This window comes from Podarcis tiliguerta, assembly GCF_965153285.1.
Source record: "Podarcis tiliguerta genome assembly, chromosome: 4".
Lineage (NCBI taxonomy): Eukaryota > Metazoa > Chordata > Lepidosauria > Squamata > Lacertidae > Podarcis > Podarcis tiliguerta.
In genome coordinates, this window is record NC_139537.1 from 13,259,955 (window position 1) to 13,278,244 (window position 18,290).

The window sequence follows — 18,290 nt, forward strand, 5'->3', positions numbered from 1 at the left end:
GTTTAATTAGTAGTGGATCTTTTGATGTTACAGGTCACTTGCTTTAATTTTAAGGTAGCTATAAGCTGCACTTATAATACATTTTCATAGAATCTTAGAGTTTGAAGGAGCCTCAAAGTACAGTGGTACCTCGGGTTACATACGCTTCAGGTTACACACTCTGCTAATGCAGAAATAGTGCTTCAGGTTAAGAACTTTGCTTCAGGATAAGAACAGAAATTGGGCTCCGGCGGCGCAGCAGCAGCAGGAGGCCCCATTAGCTAAAGTGGTGCTTCAGGTTAAGAACAGTTTCAGGTTAAGAACAGACCTCCGGAACGAATTAAGTACTTAACCTGAGGTACCACTGTACATCTGTTCCAATCCCATGCCACCTTGGTAAGAATATAATATCTCCACTCTTTAATTTCATGAGCCCATTAGGGCTGGCAGAGTCATTAATGACAGCATGCAGCAGAACTAAGTAATCACACCTCTGCTAGGTAACAAACCAATTAACATTTAAATAGAGAATCACATAACAGCAAGCAGACAAAATAAACAAACAAATTGCCCATCTATAAAATAAGATTGACAGTTTAGTAAACGTTCCCCAGATGAAGTTTTGGTCACTGTAAGATCATTGCGTCTGAATCCAGATAATCAAATAGACATTAGTAGAAAATGCTAATAGGACTAGTGGATACATTTAGGTACAGGTAGTGCGTGTGTCCAATTGACATGTGACTGCCAACTCACAGGTCCTTTTGGACCCGAAAGAGGGCAGAACAGGGTGGGCTTATGCATTTGGGGACCTGGATTGGAACCCCCGTGCAAAATGGTTTCTGCATGCATGCAACATTTTGGTTTATAAATATGTCTTTTTCTAGTAGTGCAAAATTGTCTGATAATATGCTTAAGCTACAGCACAGGGATTTTTTCTGCCTCCCTCCCCCATCTCCAGATTACTTAAAACAATTTTGGAAGAGTGGAGATATTTGGAATGTTTTGTAGTATAGATCTTTAGCATTGGCAATTTTGATTAGGCTTTCTCTCTCTCTTTCTCTCTCTCTCTCTCTCTCTGTGTGTGTGTGTGTGTGTGTGTGTTTTCAAGTGAATATTGGTGTTAGACAGCTCTCCCGCTGTATTCTATTTTCAAGTCTACTTTACTCAAAGGCATTTTGGAGATCTGAAATGGTGACTGTACAGGACACTATAAACCATGTGTCATGATAGGTATTTGCTTTCATAACAACTTGTGTTTGGGTTCTTTTTATATTGAAAAGTCACTGCTTAAGTCTGTGTTTTGCATTCTCTGTATTATTATGAAAGCTTAGCTGTTCTTGTTGGTTTTAAGTGAACTTTTGCACTGGTATTTCACTGTCAGACTTTGCTGAAAGTAGGAAATAGGTGGGTGTGAGTGATTAAGCATAACCTAAACATCAACTGTAATGCTTTGTTATTTCAGACTTCCCTTCCATCCCCATCTTAGTTCTCGATCTGGAATTGCAGGATTTTCAGTGCTTGGTAATAGGTGTTACGCAGCTGTTTGGAAGGAAAATTGGTGATTTCTTGATTTGGCTATGGGTTTGGATTATGTATATTGGATTTAGTTGTACAGGTTAAGTGGTATGTTTTCCTTTTTATATAAAAAGGTCTGTATTTGCTGATCAGATTCTACCTTCTGAAGAAAAACAGCTAGGAATAGTTTCATGCTATCACATTTATGGTCAGAAAATAATGGTGATATTAGCTCATGTCTCCAGTTTAAGCCAAATAAATACAGGAATTTGTCCATGTAGAATGCAAAATGATGTATTGAAATATTGCCAAACGTATTTTATTTTAACTGAAAGATCTTAAAACAAGATACGGTCAAAACCTACTAAGGTACGGTATGGTGTTGCTTGGCTCAGCATGACATTTGGGCGAAGCAGCACTAGGGGAAGGTAGGCATTGCTTCTGTTGATGGCAGCCGATGGTCCCAAGATCAAGGAAGGGAAGGGTTGCAATGGCATCCTGTCCTCTTCCTGGCTCACCCAGGCATTCACCTCTATTCCAGGCTGAGCAGCAGCAGCATTTTCACCTGCCCTTTTGAGCAATTCCCGATGATTCATTGGTAGGGCAGTTTCTACTTGCTTCAGGCAAGTAGCTGAACATTAAACCAGGCATAGGTAAACTCGGCCCTCCAGATGTTTTGGGAATACAATTCCCATCATCCCTGACCACTAGTCCTGATAGCTAGGGATGATGGGAGTTGTAGTCCCAAAACAGCTGGAGGGCCGAGTTTGCCTATGCCTGCATTAAACCATATACCTGGTATAACTCTACCAGGGAGCACTGAGTATCAATCCATGTGCATGCTGCATGTTTACATATGCTGAGAATATTACTAGATAAAGCTATTGTGAAATAAAGTTAGAACATCTGTAACTGGATCATGGAAAGTTGGATAGAGCTGAAGCAGCAGTTCTCATAGCATCAACAAGAGATCGGATCTGGTTTATTGAAGATCAAAGCTTGAGTTGTAATCTGAGGAGTCTTTGTATGTGAGTCCTATGACAAATGTGTTTGAACTAGGGAGAGCTGTGTCCAAATCTTCGCACAGGTTCAATCACTATCTTGCAGCTTAAACTACTTCACTGATAAGGGGGGAAATACTGTTAGATTCCAGCTACTGTCAGCCTCAGTTAGCATGACCAATGGGTTTTAGCCCATAACATCCTGATGGCACCATGTTGCCTTAGAGCAGGCATGGCCAAACTTGGCCCTCCAGCTGTTTTGGGACTACAATTTCCATCGTCCCTAGTTAACAGGACCAATGGTCAGGGATGATGGGAATTGTAGTCCCAAAACAGCTGGAGGGCAACGTTTGGCCATGCCTGCCTTAGAGGAAGGATAAAGATACAAATGCAGTAGATTGATGGCCTTAAAGTTCAAACCCAGCCTCTGAACTCTGTAGTGAACAAGGAGCCATTAGAAATGCAAACGTAATGACAAATCACCTCTTTCAAACTAAAAACCAGTGTGGGATAAACACCAAAGCAAAACACTAGTGTGAATGAGTTCTAAAGCAGAGCTGGTGTTTTCAGCCCTCTGGCTGTTGAGTGTGTAGGAACATAGGAAGTTGCCCTATACTGGCTTGGTTCACAAGTCATTGTAAGCCATCCCACTTTTTCCTCCCCAGGTTTTAAATCAGGGCAAGATGGTAGCTAAAGCAAGGCTTGGCTTGGCTTGGCTTGGCTTGGCCTGCCATGTGAACCTGGGATTCTAGGTTCCAAAGGAGAAACATTGGCCGCAGATCATGGTTAAGGATTATGCTGCACTGAGCTAAAAAGGATGGAATGAGGTCCCTTAGGAGGACCAGTCTTCTCTTTGGAAGCCAGCACATTTGTTCTAAGCCAATGAGTTGGACCATTGGTTCATCACTCTTAGCGTTATCTATGCTGACTGGCTCTCCGGATGTCAGGCAGGGGTAGAATTTACCATAGACTTAGAGTGAAGTTCTGGGTTTTTGTGTGTGCAATAAATCAGCAGTTAAGCTCAGTATGGCTTAATAATTCTATGTTTTGGTTTCTGTCTCTAGGAGAGGGCTGCTTACAATTTACATGGCAAATTTGGTAAGTAAAACTCTTAACATTTCACCTACATATTAAAATGGAATCATTTTAGAAGCTGTTAAATGTATCCCTTAAATGTGATACATAATTTACTGGTTCAGTCGGTACCTAGATTTCACCAACTAATTCAGAGATCCTGAAGGTTCTTAGCTAGATGGTGAAGTGGAAAATATGTTATATTTACTTCTAATATTGTAGGCAAATGGATAAACTGCTTTTCTTCCCGATAAATTCTCTTGCATATTGTACTTGCATATTGAAAGATTAAATTTTATGACAAGTGGGTACTTATTCTGAACAATGTGTTTAATGTGACTTTTTACTTTCCATTATCAGCTTTCTGTATTGAACTTCTTTGAAAATAAATACAATCACAATTCAAAGGGTGTCATTCTTCTGTGTTCTTTTGATGCTCCCTTCTTGATATGCTTCTCTGGAGTCCCTCAGATTCATCAAGGAAATTATACCATGCTTGCTCCAGTAATACAATAACACAGCTGCCTATTAATAAAGCAAAGCAAACTTGTCCTGTGAAGGTCTATAGAGAGGAATAATTTGATCATATTTCCAGATTGTTTCTAAACCAAATGATGGGAAGTTTAGAAATACATATTTGGTAAGCTGTGTTTCCTGTGTTTGTGGACCTATGGTGGCAATAGCCACCATATTTTTAATTTTAATTTTAATTAAAATTATTTATGACAGTAGAAAGAATTGAGGTGTATGGATAACTAATTCTAGTATTAGGATAGGTACTAAATATATTAATATATATACAAGAGCAAGAATAGAATTATCGAAGTAGACTATTATTTTACATAAAAACACCTTTAGCATCAGAGCACTGGGAATACAAATTTAATAAGGCAGTTGTGAATCGGAAAGAATTTATTTAGCTGTCTTCTGCATGGTTGTGTAATTTAACATTCTTCTAGATGTGTGTAGGCTATTCATGGTCAAATTAAGATCACAAGGGGGAGTCTTCAGTGAACTGCCTTATGGTAAAAGATTAGCAAAAAGGACTTTTATAGATCTCCAACTATCTCTAACTATGACAAATTAAATTGGGAAGATTGCTTAGGATTTCACAAGCAGTATACATTATTTTTCATCTGTTATTGTTCCATATACTTGGTTGATGTCTGCGTTACAAACAATGTGATGTAAGGTTGGCTTATATATATATATATATATATATATATCAGAACTTTGATTCTTAATTTTTAAATACTACTCTCTATTGTCACAAGAAGAAATACGTCTGAAGGAATTATATTGCTAATGTGGACTTCCTGCTGAGCCCTGGTATTGTCAGGTGAACATAGGCACCAGGTTTCCGGATACTGAACTAAAATTGAGGTGGTCACCGCTAAACTGACATGTGTGATCTTGTAGTCTTCGGTAGATTGTGGTTCTGAAAATTTCAATTTAACAGTACCCAAACACAGACAGATGAATGCAGATGTTGTACAGCACCATAGGCTTTTTTTGTGACACGCAAGTTTAATAACACAATAATTGATCTCTTTGGAAGTTAGTGTAAAAAAAAAAGAATTCACATAAAGTAATATGAGACCTTATGTAGCTGAGAATGTGGGCTACAGAATCTGAACCAGTTGCAATCAATGAATCAACATTTCTGTAATACCAAGGAACCGAGAATGATAGTAGCTGGTCCTGGAGGCTCAACAAACATGCACAAGTCTTTCCAGATCTATTTTGGATTGCACATGTTGAAGGCAAGACATTTCTAAGATGGTAAAAAGGGTGTATTGGTAACATATGTATATATAAGACGATCCCTCTAAAGATATATTGGGATCAAAGCGAACCCCAGGATTCCAGCTGGAGGGTGAAAGTGAAATGTGATCACTACAGTTATTTCTGGATAATAAGGTAGGAGAGGACTGTAAATAAGATCCTTCTTAGATTCCTTGAAAGTAAAAGGCACAGTAGATGACAAGTTGGCAAAATGTTCTCCATTTGAATAAAGTGCTTTGGAGCTAGAAAAATTGCATAAAGCTGTGTAAAATTCTAGACACTTAAACAATGAAAAATGAGTGGCAGGAGTGGGAGTAATTCAGAAAGCTTCACATGGTGATTGCAATACTGAGTAGAATAATTAGTGGTATGCAAATCAGTATTTTTTTAAAACTTAAATTTACATATTGCTTCTTAGGTGAAACTCTTAAGAGTAGTTAACATGAAATATAAAACAATAAGTTGCAAAGAAAGCAATAAAAAATTATAAAATAATGTATGTCCTTGGAGAACTTACAACCAAAGGGAAAGGTACAATTAAAAATGGGTAGTTATGAAACCCAGTATTACCTTTTTGGTTCTTATTTCTCTAATGCTGTTATTTGAAACTTCCAGCTTTTTACCCAAGCTTCAAACCAGTTACTTACCAAAGTTTTCTTTCCACTTAGAGGAATGAAGTAAAAATAAAAGGATAAAATATTTAAAAGAGATTGTTTTTTTGAGTAGCAATCATGGGGGGAACTGAGGTTACCGCAACAGTAGCAGTGGTGGCCTTCCTTGCTCTCACCCCCCTTTTCTTTTTCTAAGATATTGGCCTAGTTCAGACATACTTCTGTGCCATAGTTTGGTACTATATCTGCGTGGGCCTTGGCCTCAAGTGCATCCCCTCTCCTCTGTTGAGCACTGGAAGAAAAACTGGAAAACCGAAAAGTTACATTTCCTGTGACTCATTCTCATAATGCTAAATTGTGGTTTAGCGTTATGTCCAAACAAGGTCAATGGGTTATTTAATTTTTGAAGAAGTCTGCTATATAAAGTACCGTAGACAAGAACCACAACTAATCCAGAATGCGGCAGCTAGACTGGTGACTGAGAGTGGCTGCCAGGAACATATAACACAGGTTCTAAAGGATCTTCACTGGCTCCCAGTATGTTTCCTAGCATAATTCAAAGTGTTGGTGCTGACCTTTAAAGCTCCAAATGGCCTCAGCCCAGTATACCTGAAGGAGCATCTCCACCCCCATCGTTCAGCCCGGACACTGAAGTCCTCCTCCAAGAGCCTCCCCCACTGCGAGAAGCGAAGTTAACAGGGAATCAGGCAGAGGGCCTTCTTGGTAGTGGCACCCTCCCTGTGGAACGCCCTCCCTTCAGATGTCAAGGAGATAAAGAACTACACAACTTTTAGAAGACATCTGAAGGCAGCCCTGTACTGGGAGGTTTTTCATGCTTGATGTTTTTATTATGTTTTTAGATATGCTGGGGAAGCCCAGCCAGATGGACTGACTCTGAATAATAAATTTATTATTATTATTACATGCTACATACATACGTAGAAGAAAGGAAAAAGTGGAGCATGCTGAAACCCTTGTGCTACAATGCTAATAAACTGATGCATTGTGTCCCTTTGAGCTGTATGAAGACCATAAAATGTTGCAGATGAGTATCTTCCCTGCCCTGCTTGTGAGTAATTGCTGTTGGAGAACACTCATATCATTATGGGACGAAGGAAAAAAAAAAGATTTATGGTAGTGAACTGGAATTACACTCATTATTGCTACTCAATTCAAATCAGCAGGGTAGAAGACTCTATATTAGAATATTTTTGGTTTTCAAAACACTTTCTCGTGTATCCTCAAATTCTGCCTTCTGTCATTCTAATATGTTTTTGTTTGAAAGTCACATGCATATTTTCCACGGCTTTTTAGAAAATAGTTTAGAAATAGGTAACATGCTGTTTGAGGATTGGTTGAACTTAGGTAATGAGTCCTGCTTTGGCTGGTGGAATTATCTGTTGATTTTTTTGAAGACAGTGTGACTACTAATATTCTTCAGAACTTCCTTTATTTTAAAACTTAAGTACATGATTATCTGCCACCTAGGGCATCCAAAACAATTTTTTAAAATAACTCACTTTAAGATCTGGTTGCAAATCCACAGCCACAACTACATAAAACGTAAAAATTTGCTACAAGATTTTAAGAAAAGAGTCAACGCAGAAATAATTCTAACAGCTGCAGAACAGCTTTCAAAAAAACCAGGTTTTTATTACCAACAGTAAGGTGTTACCAAGTAGGAGTATGGAGAAAGCTCTCACGTATATCATAGTTGGCACATGAAGGGTTTTTTTGCCATTAGGTTCCAGGAAACAGTGATCTGTGTAGCTTTGAGAGCGTGGTTCATTAAGTATATATCTGCTCTATAATTATGTCTCGATATAATAATCATGTAGGAGTTTGTTTTGCACTGGAGGAGACTACTAAAGATGTTCCAAGTGATATGCAGGATATTTCAGTGAAATTGCAGTCCATTTTAATGAACAGCTTCATGAATGATAAAACAGCCTGAGAAATGATGTAAGCAAAGAAAAAGATAAAATGCTTTTTATCTGACTTTATTATCATTGATTTATTAATTGCCTTTTTTATTTTTATTTTATTAAGGGTTTTCTTGTTTTACAGAAGTAAGTGTAATGCCTCGTTGCTGTTTTTCCATGTAACATTTTTACAAATCCATTTAATTTGTTGAGGCATTAGGGGGAGAAGAAAAGAAAAAGGGGGGGTTGAGAGAGGGAAGATGGATGGGGGTGGGGTCGGGTGGCGGTGTTTCTATTGTGTTTAATGTATGTAGAGTTTGGGGTCAGCGTTGTTTGTGTTGTTCACTTGTGTTCCTTTGGTGGTGAGAGAGGTTGGGGTTGGCCTAGGGTGTGATTGTTTGCTTGTGATTGGCTGTGGTGATCTTTGTTTTCATGTGTGAGTGAGGTGGGTGGGTGTTTTGGGTCAGGTTAGCCATATTGATTTGTATGTTGTTGGTGGATTATTGTCATTGTCCTGTTGGGCTGTGTATGTGATAAAGGGGAGCCATACCGGGGTGAAGGCGTCTTCTTCTGTTTGTCCCCATGTCAGTTTCAGTTTATTAGTTAATTTTTCTAGTAGGGCTGTTTCCCATACTATTTGGTACCATTGGTCCATACTTACTCCTGACAGGTCTCTCCAGTGTCTGGCTATGATGCTTCTGGCTGCTGAGAGTAGGTGGGTTATGAGTTCTTTGTGGTGTAAATGGGCATTGTTGTCTTGGAAAATGTTTAGTAGGGCCAATTCTGGGGTGATGTCTATTACTTGTTTAGTTATTTTACATATTTCTTGTATGGCTGTTGTCCAGAATAGTTGGATTTTGGGACACTCCCACCACATGTGGAGGTATGTGCCTGTGGAGATGCACCCTCTCCAGCATTTTGGTGAGGTTCCTGGGTGTATTAGCACTAGTTTCCTTGGTGTTAGGTACCACCTGTAGGTGAGTTTCAGTGTGAGTTCTTTTCTTTTCGTTGATATGGATTTAAAGGGGGGTTTAGACCACATTCTGGTCCATTGAGTGGGGTTAATCTCATAGCCTATGTCATTCTCCCATTGTTTTTTGATTGCATCTAGGGGATTTGCGGGGTTTTGGAGTAGTATCTTGTATATTGCGGATACCGTCCCTTTACCGTTTCCCTTTGTTGTCAGGAGGAGGTTTTCGAAGGTTGTCAGGGGCCTAGTTGCTGCTGATTTTACTGTTGGGTTGTTTAAGAGGGCATGTAATTGGTGTTGTGTTAACCAGGGCATTTGGGTGTCTTCTAGTTTGTCTTGTATTTCTTGTGTTGACAAAGGTTTGTTATTTTTATAAAAGTCTATTAGGCGATATAGGCCTTTGGTTTGCCAGGTTTTTATCTGGAGGTTTTGTGCTGCATAGTGGAATAATGGGTGGTGCGCCAGGGGGATTAGTGGGGATGGGGTTGGGGATAGTTTGCCTATTTGTGTTTTCCATGCTTTGAGCATGGTCTGTGTGTATCTGTTAAGTGTTGTGGGGATTTTCTTTAGTTTGTTTGGGAGGAGTGGGTATGTTGTGGTGCAGGTATTTTTAATTGTTTCCCTCTCTAGGTGTACCCATTGTTTTGTCTCATCTTCTAGTATATATGGGATTATATGGCGTATTTGGTTGGCATTGTAATATGCTTCTATGTTGGGGATTCCCCATCCTCCTTCTGAGGTGGGGAGGTGCAGGTATTTGGGGCTTATTCTTGGTTTTTTATGTGAGAAGATGAAAGAGTGTAGTTTTCTCTGCCAACTGCGAAGTTGGGTTGAGGGGATCCAGATTGGGAGGGCCTGGAATAGGTAGGTTAGTTTTGGGAGTGTGATCATTTTGATCATGGCTATTTTGTCTGAGAGAGTGAAATTCATGCTATTCCACCTCGTTAGGTCTTTGTTAATTTGTCGCCACAGGGGCTTGTAGTTGTGGAGGTACAATTTATTGAGGTTTCTGGTTATTTGTACCCCTAGGTATCTGAACTTGGTATGGCAAAGTTTTATTTTGGTGACCTTCGTGAGTTCCTTTTGGATGTGAGGAGGGGTGTTGAAGCACATAGCTTCTGACTTTGTAAAATTTACCTGTAGGCCCGACACCATTGCAAATGTGTTGAGTTCTCTGATTAGGGAGGTTGCTGTGCTTATGGGGTCTGGTGTTGTGACCATTAGGTCATCTGCAAAGAGCCCTAATTTATAGGTTCTGCCTTTTATTTCCACTCCCTTGATGTCTGTGGCTGCTCGGATGCAGATTGCTAAGGGTTCCAGAGCCAGGATAAATAAGAAGGGAGACAGCGGGCATCCTTGTTTCGTGCCTCTTTGGATAGCTATAATATTGGAATCCAAATTGTTAGTTCTGCATTTTGCTGAGGCTTGGGAGTATATTTGTTTGAGGGTTTGTAGGAAGTTGGGGCCAAATTTCATGTTAGTTAGTACTGCTAATATGTATTTCCACTCTAAGCAATCAAAGGCTTTGAGGATGTCTAGGGACATAATTGTCAATGGGAGTTTGGTTGCCTTGCTGTGCTCGATCAGGTTCACTAGTTTCCTGATGGGGTCTGTTATATTGCGGCCAGGGACAAAGCCCGTCTGGTCTGGGGCTATTAACTTGTGTAGGAAGATTTTTAGGCGGTTCGCCAAGATTGATGTGAATATCTTGTAGTCTTGGTTTATTAATGAGATTGGGCGGTATGATTCTACTTTGAGGCTGTCTTTTAGTGGTTTTGGGATGGAGACTATTTTGGAGTGGGTCCAGGTTTGGGGGATGGGGCCCCCTTTTATGATGTCATTGAATAGGCGGGTCATGTAGGGCATCAAGGGTTCTTTGAATTTCCTATAGAATTCTGCTGTGAAGCCGTCTGGGCCTGGGGCTTTGTGTGGTTTCAGGTTTTTGAGGACCGCATCTATTTCCTCTGGGGTGATAGGGCTGTCCATGAATTCCTGTTCCTCATCAGTTAGGGTAGGCATGGTCAGTCCTGCTAGAAATTTTTTGATTTCCTTCTCTGGTGGGTTATGGGAGGTGTATAGGTTGAAGTAGAATTCTGCAAATTCTGAGGTTATTTCTTTGGGGGAGAATGTTATGTTGCCGTCTTTTTTGGTGATGCAGTGTATTCTTGTTTTGAGTGCTTTTTTCCTACATCTATTTGCTAGTAATCTGGAGTTTTCCCCTCCATATTCGTAGAAACGTTGTTTAGAGTATAGAATGTTGATCATTGTTTTGTTAATTTCTAGGGAGTCTAGTTCTCTCCTTTTTTGTTCTATAGTTTTGAGGAGTTTTTTAGATCCTGTTTGTTTGTAGCGTGATGAGAGGGCTGTGATGTCTTGTTCTATTTTGCTAATTTTTGAGGAGGTTTGTTTTTTAAGGAATGTTTTCTCTTTTATGCAAGCTCCTCTGGTGACCGCTTTCATTGCGTCCCATAGGAGGGGGGTTGATATATTGTTTACATCGTTTTCCTTGAAGTAGTTTTGGAGGGTTTTTGTGAGACTCTCTCTAGTTTGTTTGGTTGTAGTTAGGATGGGACTGAAGGACCATGTTGGGGTGGTTTCTGTTCCTTCTCCTATTTTAACGGTGACTTCTACTGGAGCGTGATCTGTGATTTTAATGTTACCTATGTTTGTTGATTCCACTGAGGGGATCAGACCCTGTGTGAGTAGAATGCTGTCCAGTCTGGACACTGTATTATGGCGTCCCGATTGGAATGTATGGCTGGTGTCTCCCGGGTTTTGATCGCCCCAAATGCCGTAGAGACCCCTGTTTTTTAGTAACTTGTAAGGGTTCCTAGTTGTTGGGGGTTTCCTTCTGAGGAAGGTTGCCCATGGGGTTGTAGGGTGGATATCTCTCAGGGATATACCTTTCATATTTAGATTGAGGTCCCCTCCTAGGATTGCTTCCCCTTCAGAGAAGGAGAGGAATTTGTTTAGTGTCTTCTGGAAGAATTCTAGTTGTTTCGTGTTTGGGGCATATATGGAGCTGATTGTCAGTTTGATTTTGCCATCTAGTGTCCCTTTGGCGAAAATGAATCTGCCTTTTTTGTCCTTGAGGACTGTTGTGGCAGTGAAGTTCAGGTCTCTACTGAGTATTATGGCTACACCACGAGCTTTCCCTGAGCCTCGTGCGACCCACTGTTGACTGAAGCGGGGGTCGTTCAGGAGTTTGCTGCCTTTGGGTGGGTTGTGTATTTCTTGTAGGAAGGTGATGTGTGGTTTCATGGTGTTTATGTATGAGGTGATGCGTTTTCTTTTGATAGGGTTTCCCAGCCCCCTCACGTTTAATGTAATTGCTTTTAGGTTAGCCATCTTGCTTATCTGTTGTGTGGGGCGATTCCCTGCCAACCCGTTTGGGTTGTCTTGTATCTCTCTCTTTGTGTTGTTTAAGGTACCAGTGGGGTTGCGCTGACCTAGGGTGTGGTGGGTGGGTGGCTAATGGGATTAGAGTAAGGTTTGGGTTGAAGAGTAGGGGGTAAGTTGTAGAGAGTTTCCTATATGTTATTAATTGCCTTCTAAATCAGTTTCTCAAGGCGATTTGCACGCAAGATAATTTAAAAAGGTTAAAAATACAAAAACAGCAAATACTTTAACAAGAAGATTTGAAAACTCTTAGCAATTGGACACTTATGAGAAAGACCCATTTATCCGGCTGGGAAAACCCATCAGAACAAAAATGTCTTCAGTCGTTTCCAGAAAGTGCAGATAAGTAGGCTCATCTTGTATTTCGGCAGGAATGCCATTCCACAGAACAGGGGCAGCCACACTGAGTTACTATGTAGCAGACTTTTGAGAATTTAGGAACTTCCAGGACTTACCGTACTTAGTGTCTTAACAATAAATCTGCCCCCCCCCTCTCCTGAAAGTGGTAGGTAGGCTTTGTGTAGGCTCAAAGGGATTTGCTATTGGTATGTCAGCCTTCTCTGTTTGTTCTAGAGCTACACTTTGTGTAAGCAACTGGTGGGAAAAACAATCTCTGCTCTCTGTGACTTCAGTTTGTTTTGGTGACTTTGCAAGGAAGTTAGTCGAACTTTCAACAATACTGAGATTCTTGTTTTAAAATGAAATGCACATGTTTTAAAGCAATCACAGAACAAGCATGTTTTGTGTTAGCTTGAAAGTGCTCAGTACACTTTGCAAAAATGCATTTCTGCCCTTTGAAATGGATGCCCTCATTGCTTAGCTGTGTATATATTAGGCATCTCATATTTTGTGGAATAAGCAGTTTAGGCTATAGCAAAGACAATACTGCTATAAATTGATACCCTGAAAATAAGAAAGTTATATGAAACATAAGCAAAAGATACATGATAATTCAGATTTTTTAAGGCTTGTAATATAAGCTAATTTGATTAACAGTGCATTATATAATCAGGTTAAAGGAAATGGAGAGTACTCATATTTACTTCTTAAAAGCCGAAATCTAAGGTCGCCGTTGCTGCCACCTCAATAAATCTTTTTGAGGCAAGTTTTAAAATTAGGAGTTATGTGAACTCTTAACATTGCTGATGTCTTCACTTTTTAAAATCATGCACTAATAATATTAGATCCTGGCAGCTGGCATACTTGTGGATTGACATGGCTAATTGGCCATGGCATGTTAGCCCCAGGAAATCTCATCTGTCACTTCAGCCCAGAAATTCTGGCAGGAACCAGAGAAAGCATCTCTTCGTGGCCTTTTACAACTCTCCCAAGAAATGCTTTAGAAGCTTGATATGGGAATGCTGAAGTGTTCATTTATATTTTTCTACAGTGTACAAACTTGAGCTGTGTTGGAGAAGAAAAAAATCATGTAAGGGATTTGGCTGACATGTAAGATCAGCCCTCTCAAACAGTGACTTATTCAAGCAGTAAAGAACTTCACATCTGTATTGTCCACCCTACCAAATTGTTTGTTGAGAATGGTGCTGCAGCAGCCTTGTCTGTTATGAATGGATCAGAGCAGCTCTTACTTGGTTCCAGGACAGTGCTGAATCTAGGAGCACTTCTGTGCTATGCTCCTGACCTTTGTGCAGAACTCCATCCAGGACCATTCACTACACCCTGATCAACCAAACACAGTCCTGTGATCTTCAGATGAAGAGCAACATAGAGGTAAAGGGGACCCCTGACCGTTAGGTCCAGTTGTGACCGACTCTGGGGTTGCGGCGCTCATCTCGCTTTACTGGCCGAGGGAGCCGGCGTACAGCTTCCGGGTCATGTGGCCAGCATGACTAAGCTGCTTCTGGAAAACCAGAGCAGTGCACGGAAACGCCGTTTACTTTCCCGCCAGAGCGGTACCTATTTATCTACTTGCACTTTGATGTGCTTTCGAACTGCTAGGTTGGCAGGAGCAGGGACCGAACAATGGGAGCTCACCCCGTCGCGGGGATTCAAACCTCCGACCTTCTGATCGGCAAGTCCTAGGCTCTGTGGTTTAACCCACAGCGCCACCCGCGTCCCGAAGGGCAACATAGACATCTACTAAATAATAAAACAACAATAAGTGACTTTTTGTTATTCTACAGTGGTACCTCAGGTTACATACGCTTCAGGTTACAGACTCTGCTAACCCAGAAATAGTGGTTCACGTTAAGAACTTTGCTTCAGGATGAGAACAGAAATCGGGCTTCAGCGGTGCGACAGCTGCTGGAGACCCCATTAGCTAAAGTGGTCTTCAGGTTAAGAACAGTTTCAGGTTAAGTACGGACCTCCGGAACGAATTAAGTACTTAACCTGAGGTACCACTGTATTTCTATGCTCCTTTTTATTCAACTAAATCCCAAAGCGGCGTACAAACAAAAGATAAAAATAACATAATGGAACATCACAAATACAGCATAAATCATATAGAATACTTAACAAATCATCAGTAAAACAATCATAAATTAAGCAATTGCCATCTATGTAACACTATTAACAAAACAACTAACAAATAAGCTAAACATCACAGTTACACCAAAAATCATATTATGCATAGGATTCACAAAGTACTACAGCATTCATATCTATAAAACAACATTAACAAAATAGCAATAAAACAAACAAAGTCCTGTTGAAGTTGTACATATGCCCCCCCCACCGTCATGACTCAAAGCTTCCATTCTAAAAAACATTCTTAAAAAGAGCAAACCCAAGGGACCACTTCAGTATTTTACTGTATACAGAATACCTACGGTACATCTTTGACTGCTTGAAGCATGTGACTTTATCTTTGTGCCATCCAGGCTACTGGAGAGAGTTTGTTTGTTTATTGATCAGGGGAGATAAATATTGCCTTTGTAGTAGCATATGGGAGAGTGGTAATTCAACAAAACAGATATATACAGTATGTACATATACGCACAGCTAATCCAAATAGGAGACTAGGACCTTAGCAAGTTGCATAGCTCAATGACAAATGATGACAGGATCGGCACATTTCTTCTGCTTCATGGCTGAGCTTGAGCCTGTCACCACAGCATAGCATAGAAAAAATATGCAGCTATAATTGCTCAGAATTAAACTCCAATGTGCTAACAATGAACATGCATATTGAGAAGATCTAATCTGAGTTGCATTTGCAGTTACATAATAATTGCATTCAGAGTCAAAATTCTAAATGCATACTGATAGGGCTGGGCTGCGCTGGGGCAAATAAACTGGAGCTTAATGCAGACAAGGCAGAAACTTCCAAATTGCAGCCTAGTCTTATTCTGGTATTCCATTTTTCTGTTATAAAAGTGTCATAGTGGCAGAAAGGATGTGCGGGGAGAGAGTCTTTGTACTGACCATCTCCAGCGCAAGGATCCTTCAGAAGGGAGTCGCTGCCAGGAGCGTTATGTACAGGTGTATTTTGATGCATTGAATAGAATGACTCAAAGCTCCCATCTTATTTACCTCCAGCCCCTAAAGGAGAACCAGCCGGATAAAAGGACCTGGGGTGAAAAATAGTACAGTGGTACCTTGGTTCTCGAAGGGCTCAGTTGTCAAACAAATTGGCTCTCAAACGCTGCAAACCTGAAAGTGAGTGTTCTGGTTTGCAAACATTTTTTGGAAGCTGAACGTCCGACGCAGCTTCCGATTGAAGCTCCTACAGCCAATCGGAAGCTGCACTTTGGTTTTCGAACGGTTCCGGGAGTTGAATGGATGCCCAGAATAGATTAAGTTCGAGAACCAAGGTAGCACTGTACTTACAACACTACAGGGTTTTTCACAGCTACCATATTCCCTGGACACAATCAGAGATTTGCAGGCTAAAGCAGTAATTCCCAGAATGTGTGTTGTGATGTTTTAGTAAGCTGCCAGAAATAAATGAATTAAAAATTCCTTCAGCCAATCATTTTCATCCACAGAAGAGGCTGCCTGCTATGTCTGCATGATCACTGCTCTGAGCTTATTTTGTTCTAATTAGCTTCTGTGCGGTGCAGTTGATTCTTCCATATCACTTTATTAGATCTGGTTGGAGCATCCAATCGCGCCTGATACAGAAACAAGCAAAATTGCCTGGCTGTTAAAGCAGACTTCACATTGCAGGGCTGCACAAGTTGCTGGTCTGTGCTTTCATAGAAGTGGAACTTCAGATATGTAATTCTCTGTTACAATATACATTTTGCTTTGTATTTTATTACTTTACCTGCAAGTCACTCTGAAAATAATTTAATTAAAGGGTGGCAAGTAACTTCTCAGAATGATGGAATAAATAAATTATTGCAATTCTTAGATGTGTGCACCTTTTGGGTTCAAGAGGGAAATGTAATTTTAACTTTAATTCAGGGGAAAGTTGTCAGAGGTTTGGAAAATGGGCAGCTAGGTGCTTGGTAGAAATGGCAGAGGGAACGTTTTAAATGGAACTTGAGTGTGCTTGAACCAAGGCAGATAACAAACAGAGCCCCTGAGTTGGCATATGGGGGAGGTGGAATCTTGTCTCTGTGATATGCTCCTTATGTCTTGATTAATGGAAGAAAGTGGAGGAAGGTACACTCTAGGAAAGCTTGTAAATGTCAATCTTGATGGGAGGCAGGTCACTTTGCAGACAGGATTGGTGTCGCTAAAAGCCAAAGGAAAAGAAAATTCCCCAAGTTGATTAGTTAAGGGGCAAAAACAAACCAACCAACCAAAAAACCGAAAAAAACCTGTTGAGAGAAAATTACTGATTTAAATAGAAAAAAAATGTCAAAATAGCTATACAGTCATACCTCGGGTTGAATGTGCTTCAGGTTGAGCGTGTTCAGGTTGTGCTCCGCGGCAACCCGGAAGTGATGGAGCGTGTTACTTCCGGGTTTCGCCGCTCGCGCATGCGAAGACGCTAATGATATCACGCGCATGCGCGGAAGTGGCGAAACGTCTTGTGTTCCGTTTGGGATGCGAATAGGGCTCCAGAACGGATCTTGTTCGCATCCTGAGGTTCCACTGTACAGTGGTACCTCGGGTTGCATACGCTTCAGATTACAGACTCTGCTAACTCAGAAATAGTACCTCGGGTTAAGAACTTTGCTTCAGGATGAGAACAGAAATTGTGCAGTGGCGGCACAGCGGCAGCTGGAGGGCCCATGGTGCTTCAGGTTAAGTACAGTTTCAGGTTAAGAATGGACCTCTGGAACGAATTAAGTACCTAACCAGAAGTACCACTGTACCTGGAACTACCTGTCATATAGATGGATCTTTTCGTCTTGCCCAATCTGCTTCCTGTAGCTGTTCAAACTAACTTTGTTCCCTGGAAGGGCTAAATCTTAGACATGCAAAGTATGCTGGGCAGCTAGGTAAGTTAGGGAAGAGAATTACTTGAAAAGTTAAGAGGCCAGTTCAGAACTCCGTTTGCTTATGTACAGAAGCTATCTGAGCTATTTCAAAGTTGCTGGCTGACTTGCATCTTTGCAGTGACCTTTGCATCACATGGATTTAAGTATTTGAGGAAGGTATTTGACCGCCCCGTCTCAAAATCACCTCACAGGAGAGGAGTAATGGTATTGCATGTAGGATGACTGCATAAGAGAGTCTACATTTCATAGACTTCTTAAGAGTATTCCGTTTTTAATCCTTGATGTAAAGCGAGTCAACTTGTTGAGAAAATGTGTAATGCTTACATGTGCAGCAAAGGGATTCTCTTCCCCTCGCACCAAATATTCTTGGAAAACGTAATTGAGTGAGAGACCAAATGCATTAAACGTTCCCCCATAAACTTAAAATAATAGAATAGTCAAGAAGTTTTCACTTTGAGGTTGCTTCACCTTTTAAACTTTGGAAAATATTTCCCCAGTTTTGGCTCCCGTCATGAAATGACTTAAATAAGATTGGTCAACAAGTTATTGCCATTCTGCATTACTAATGCTTGGATCCCTGTCACGGAGTCTTGTAAGTAAAAGTGTTCTGGTCAGAATTGCCAGATAAAATTATTGTCAGCTGTTGAAAACTGTTTGGCGTTCAGTGTGTTTTT

The 18,290-nt window shown here is 40.6% G+C and overlaps 1 protein-coding gene across 1 annotated transcript in view; it reads left to right on the forward strand.

The window, feature by feature from the left end:
• Positions 1-18,290, forward strand: part of TMEM135 (transmembrane protein 135) — a 171,497-nt gene that overhangs the window by 25,717 nt on the left and 127,490 nt on the right. The window contains exon 4 of the mRNA XM_083436614.1: positions 3,563-3,596. Within this exon, the coding sequence (XP_083292740.1) occupies positions 3,563-3,596 (34 nt within the window). The remainder of the gene's footprint in view (positions 1-3,562; positions 3,597-18,290) is intronic.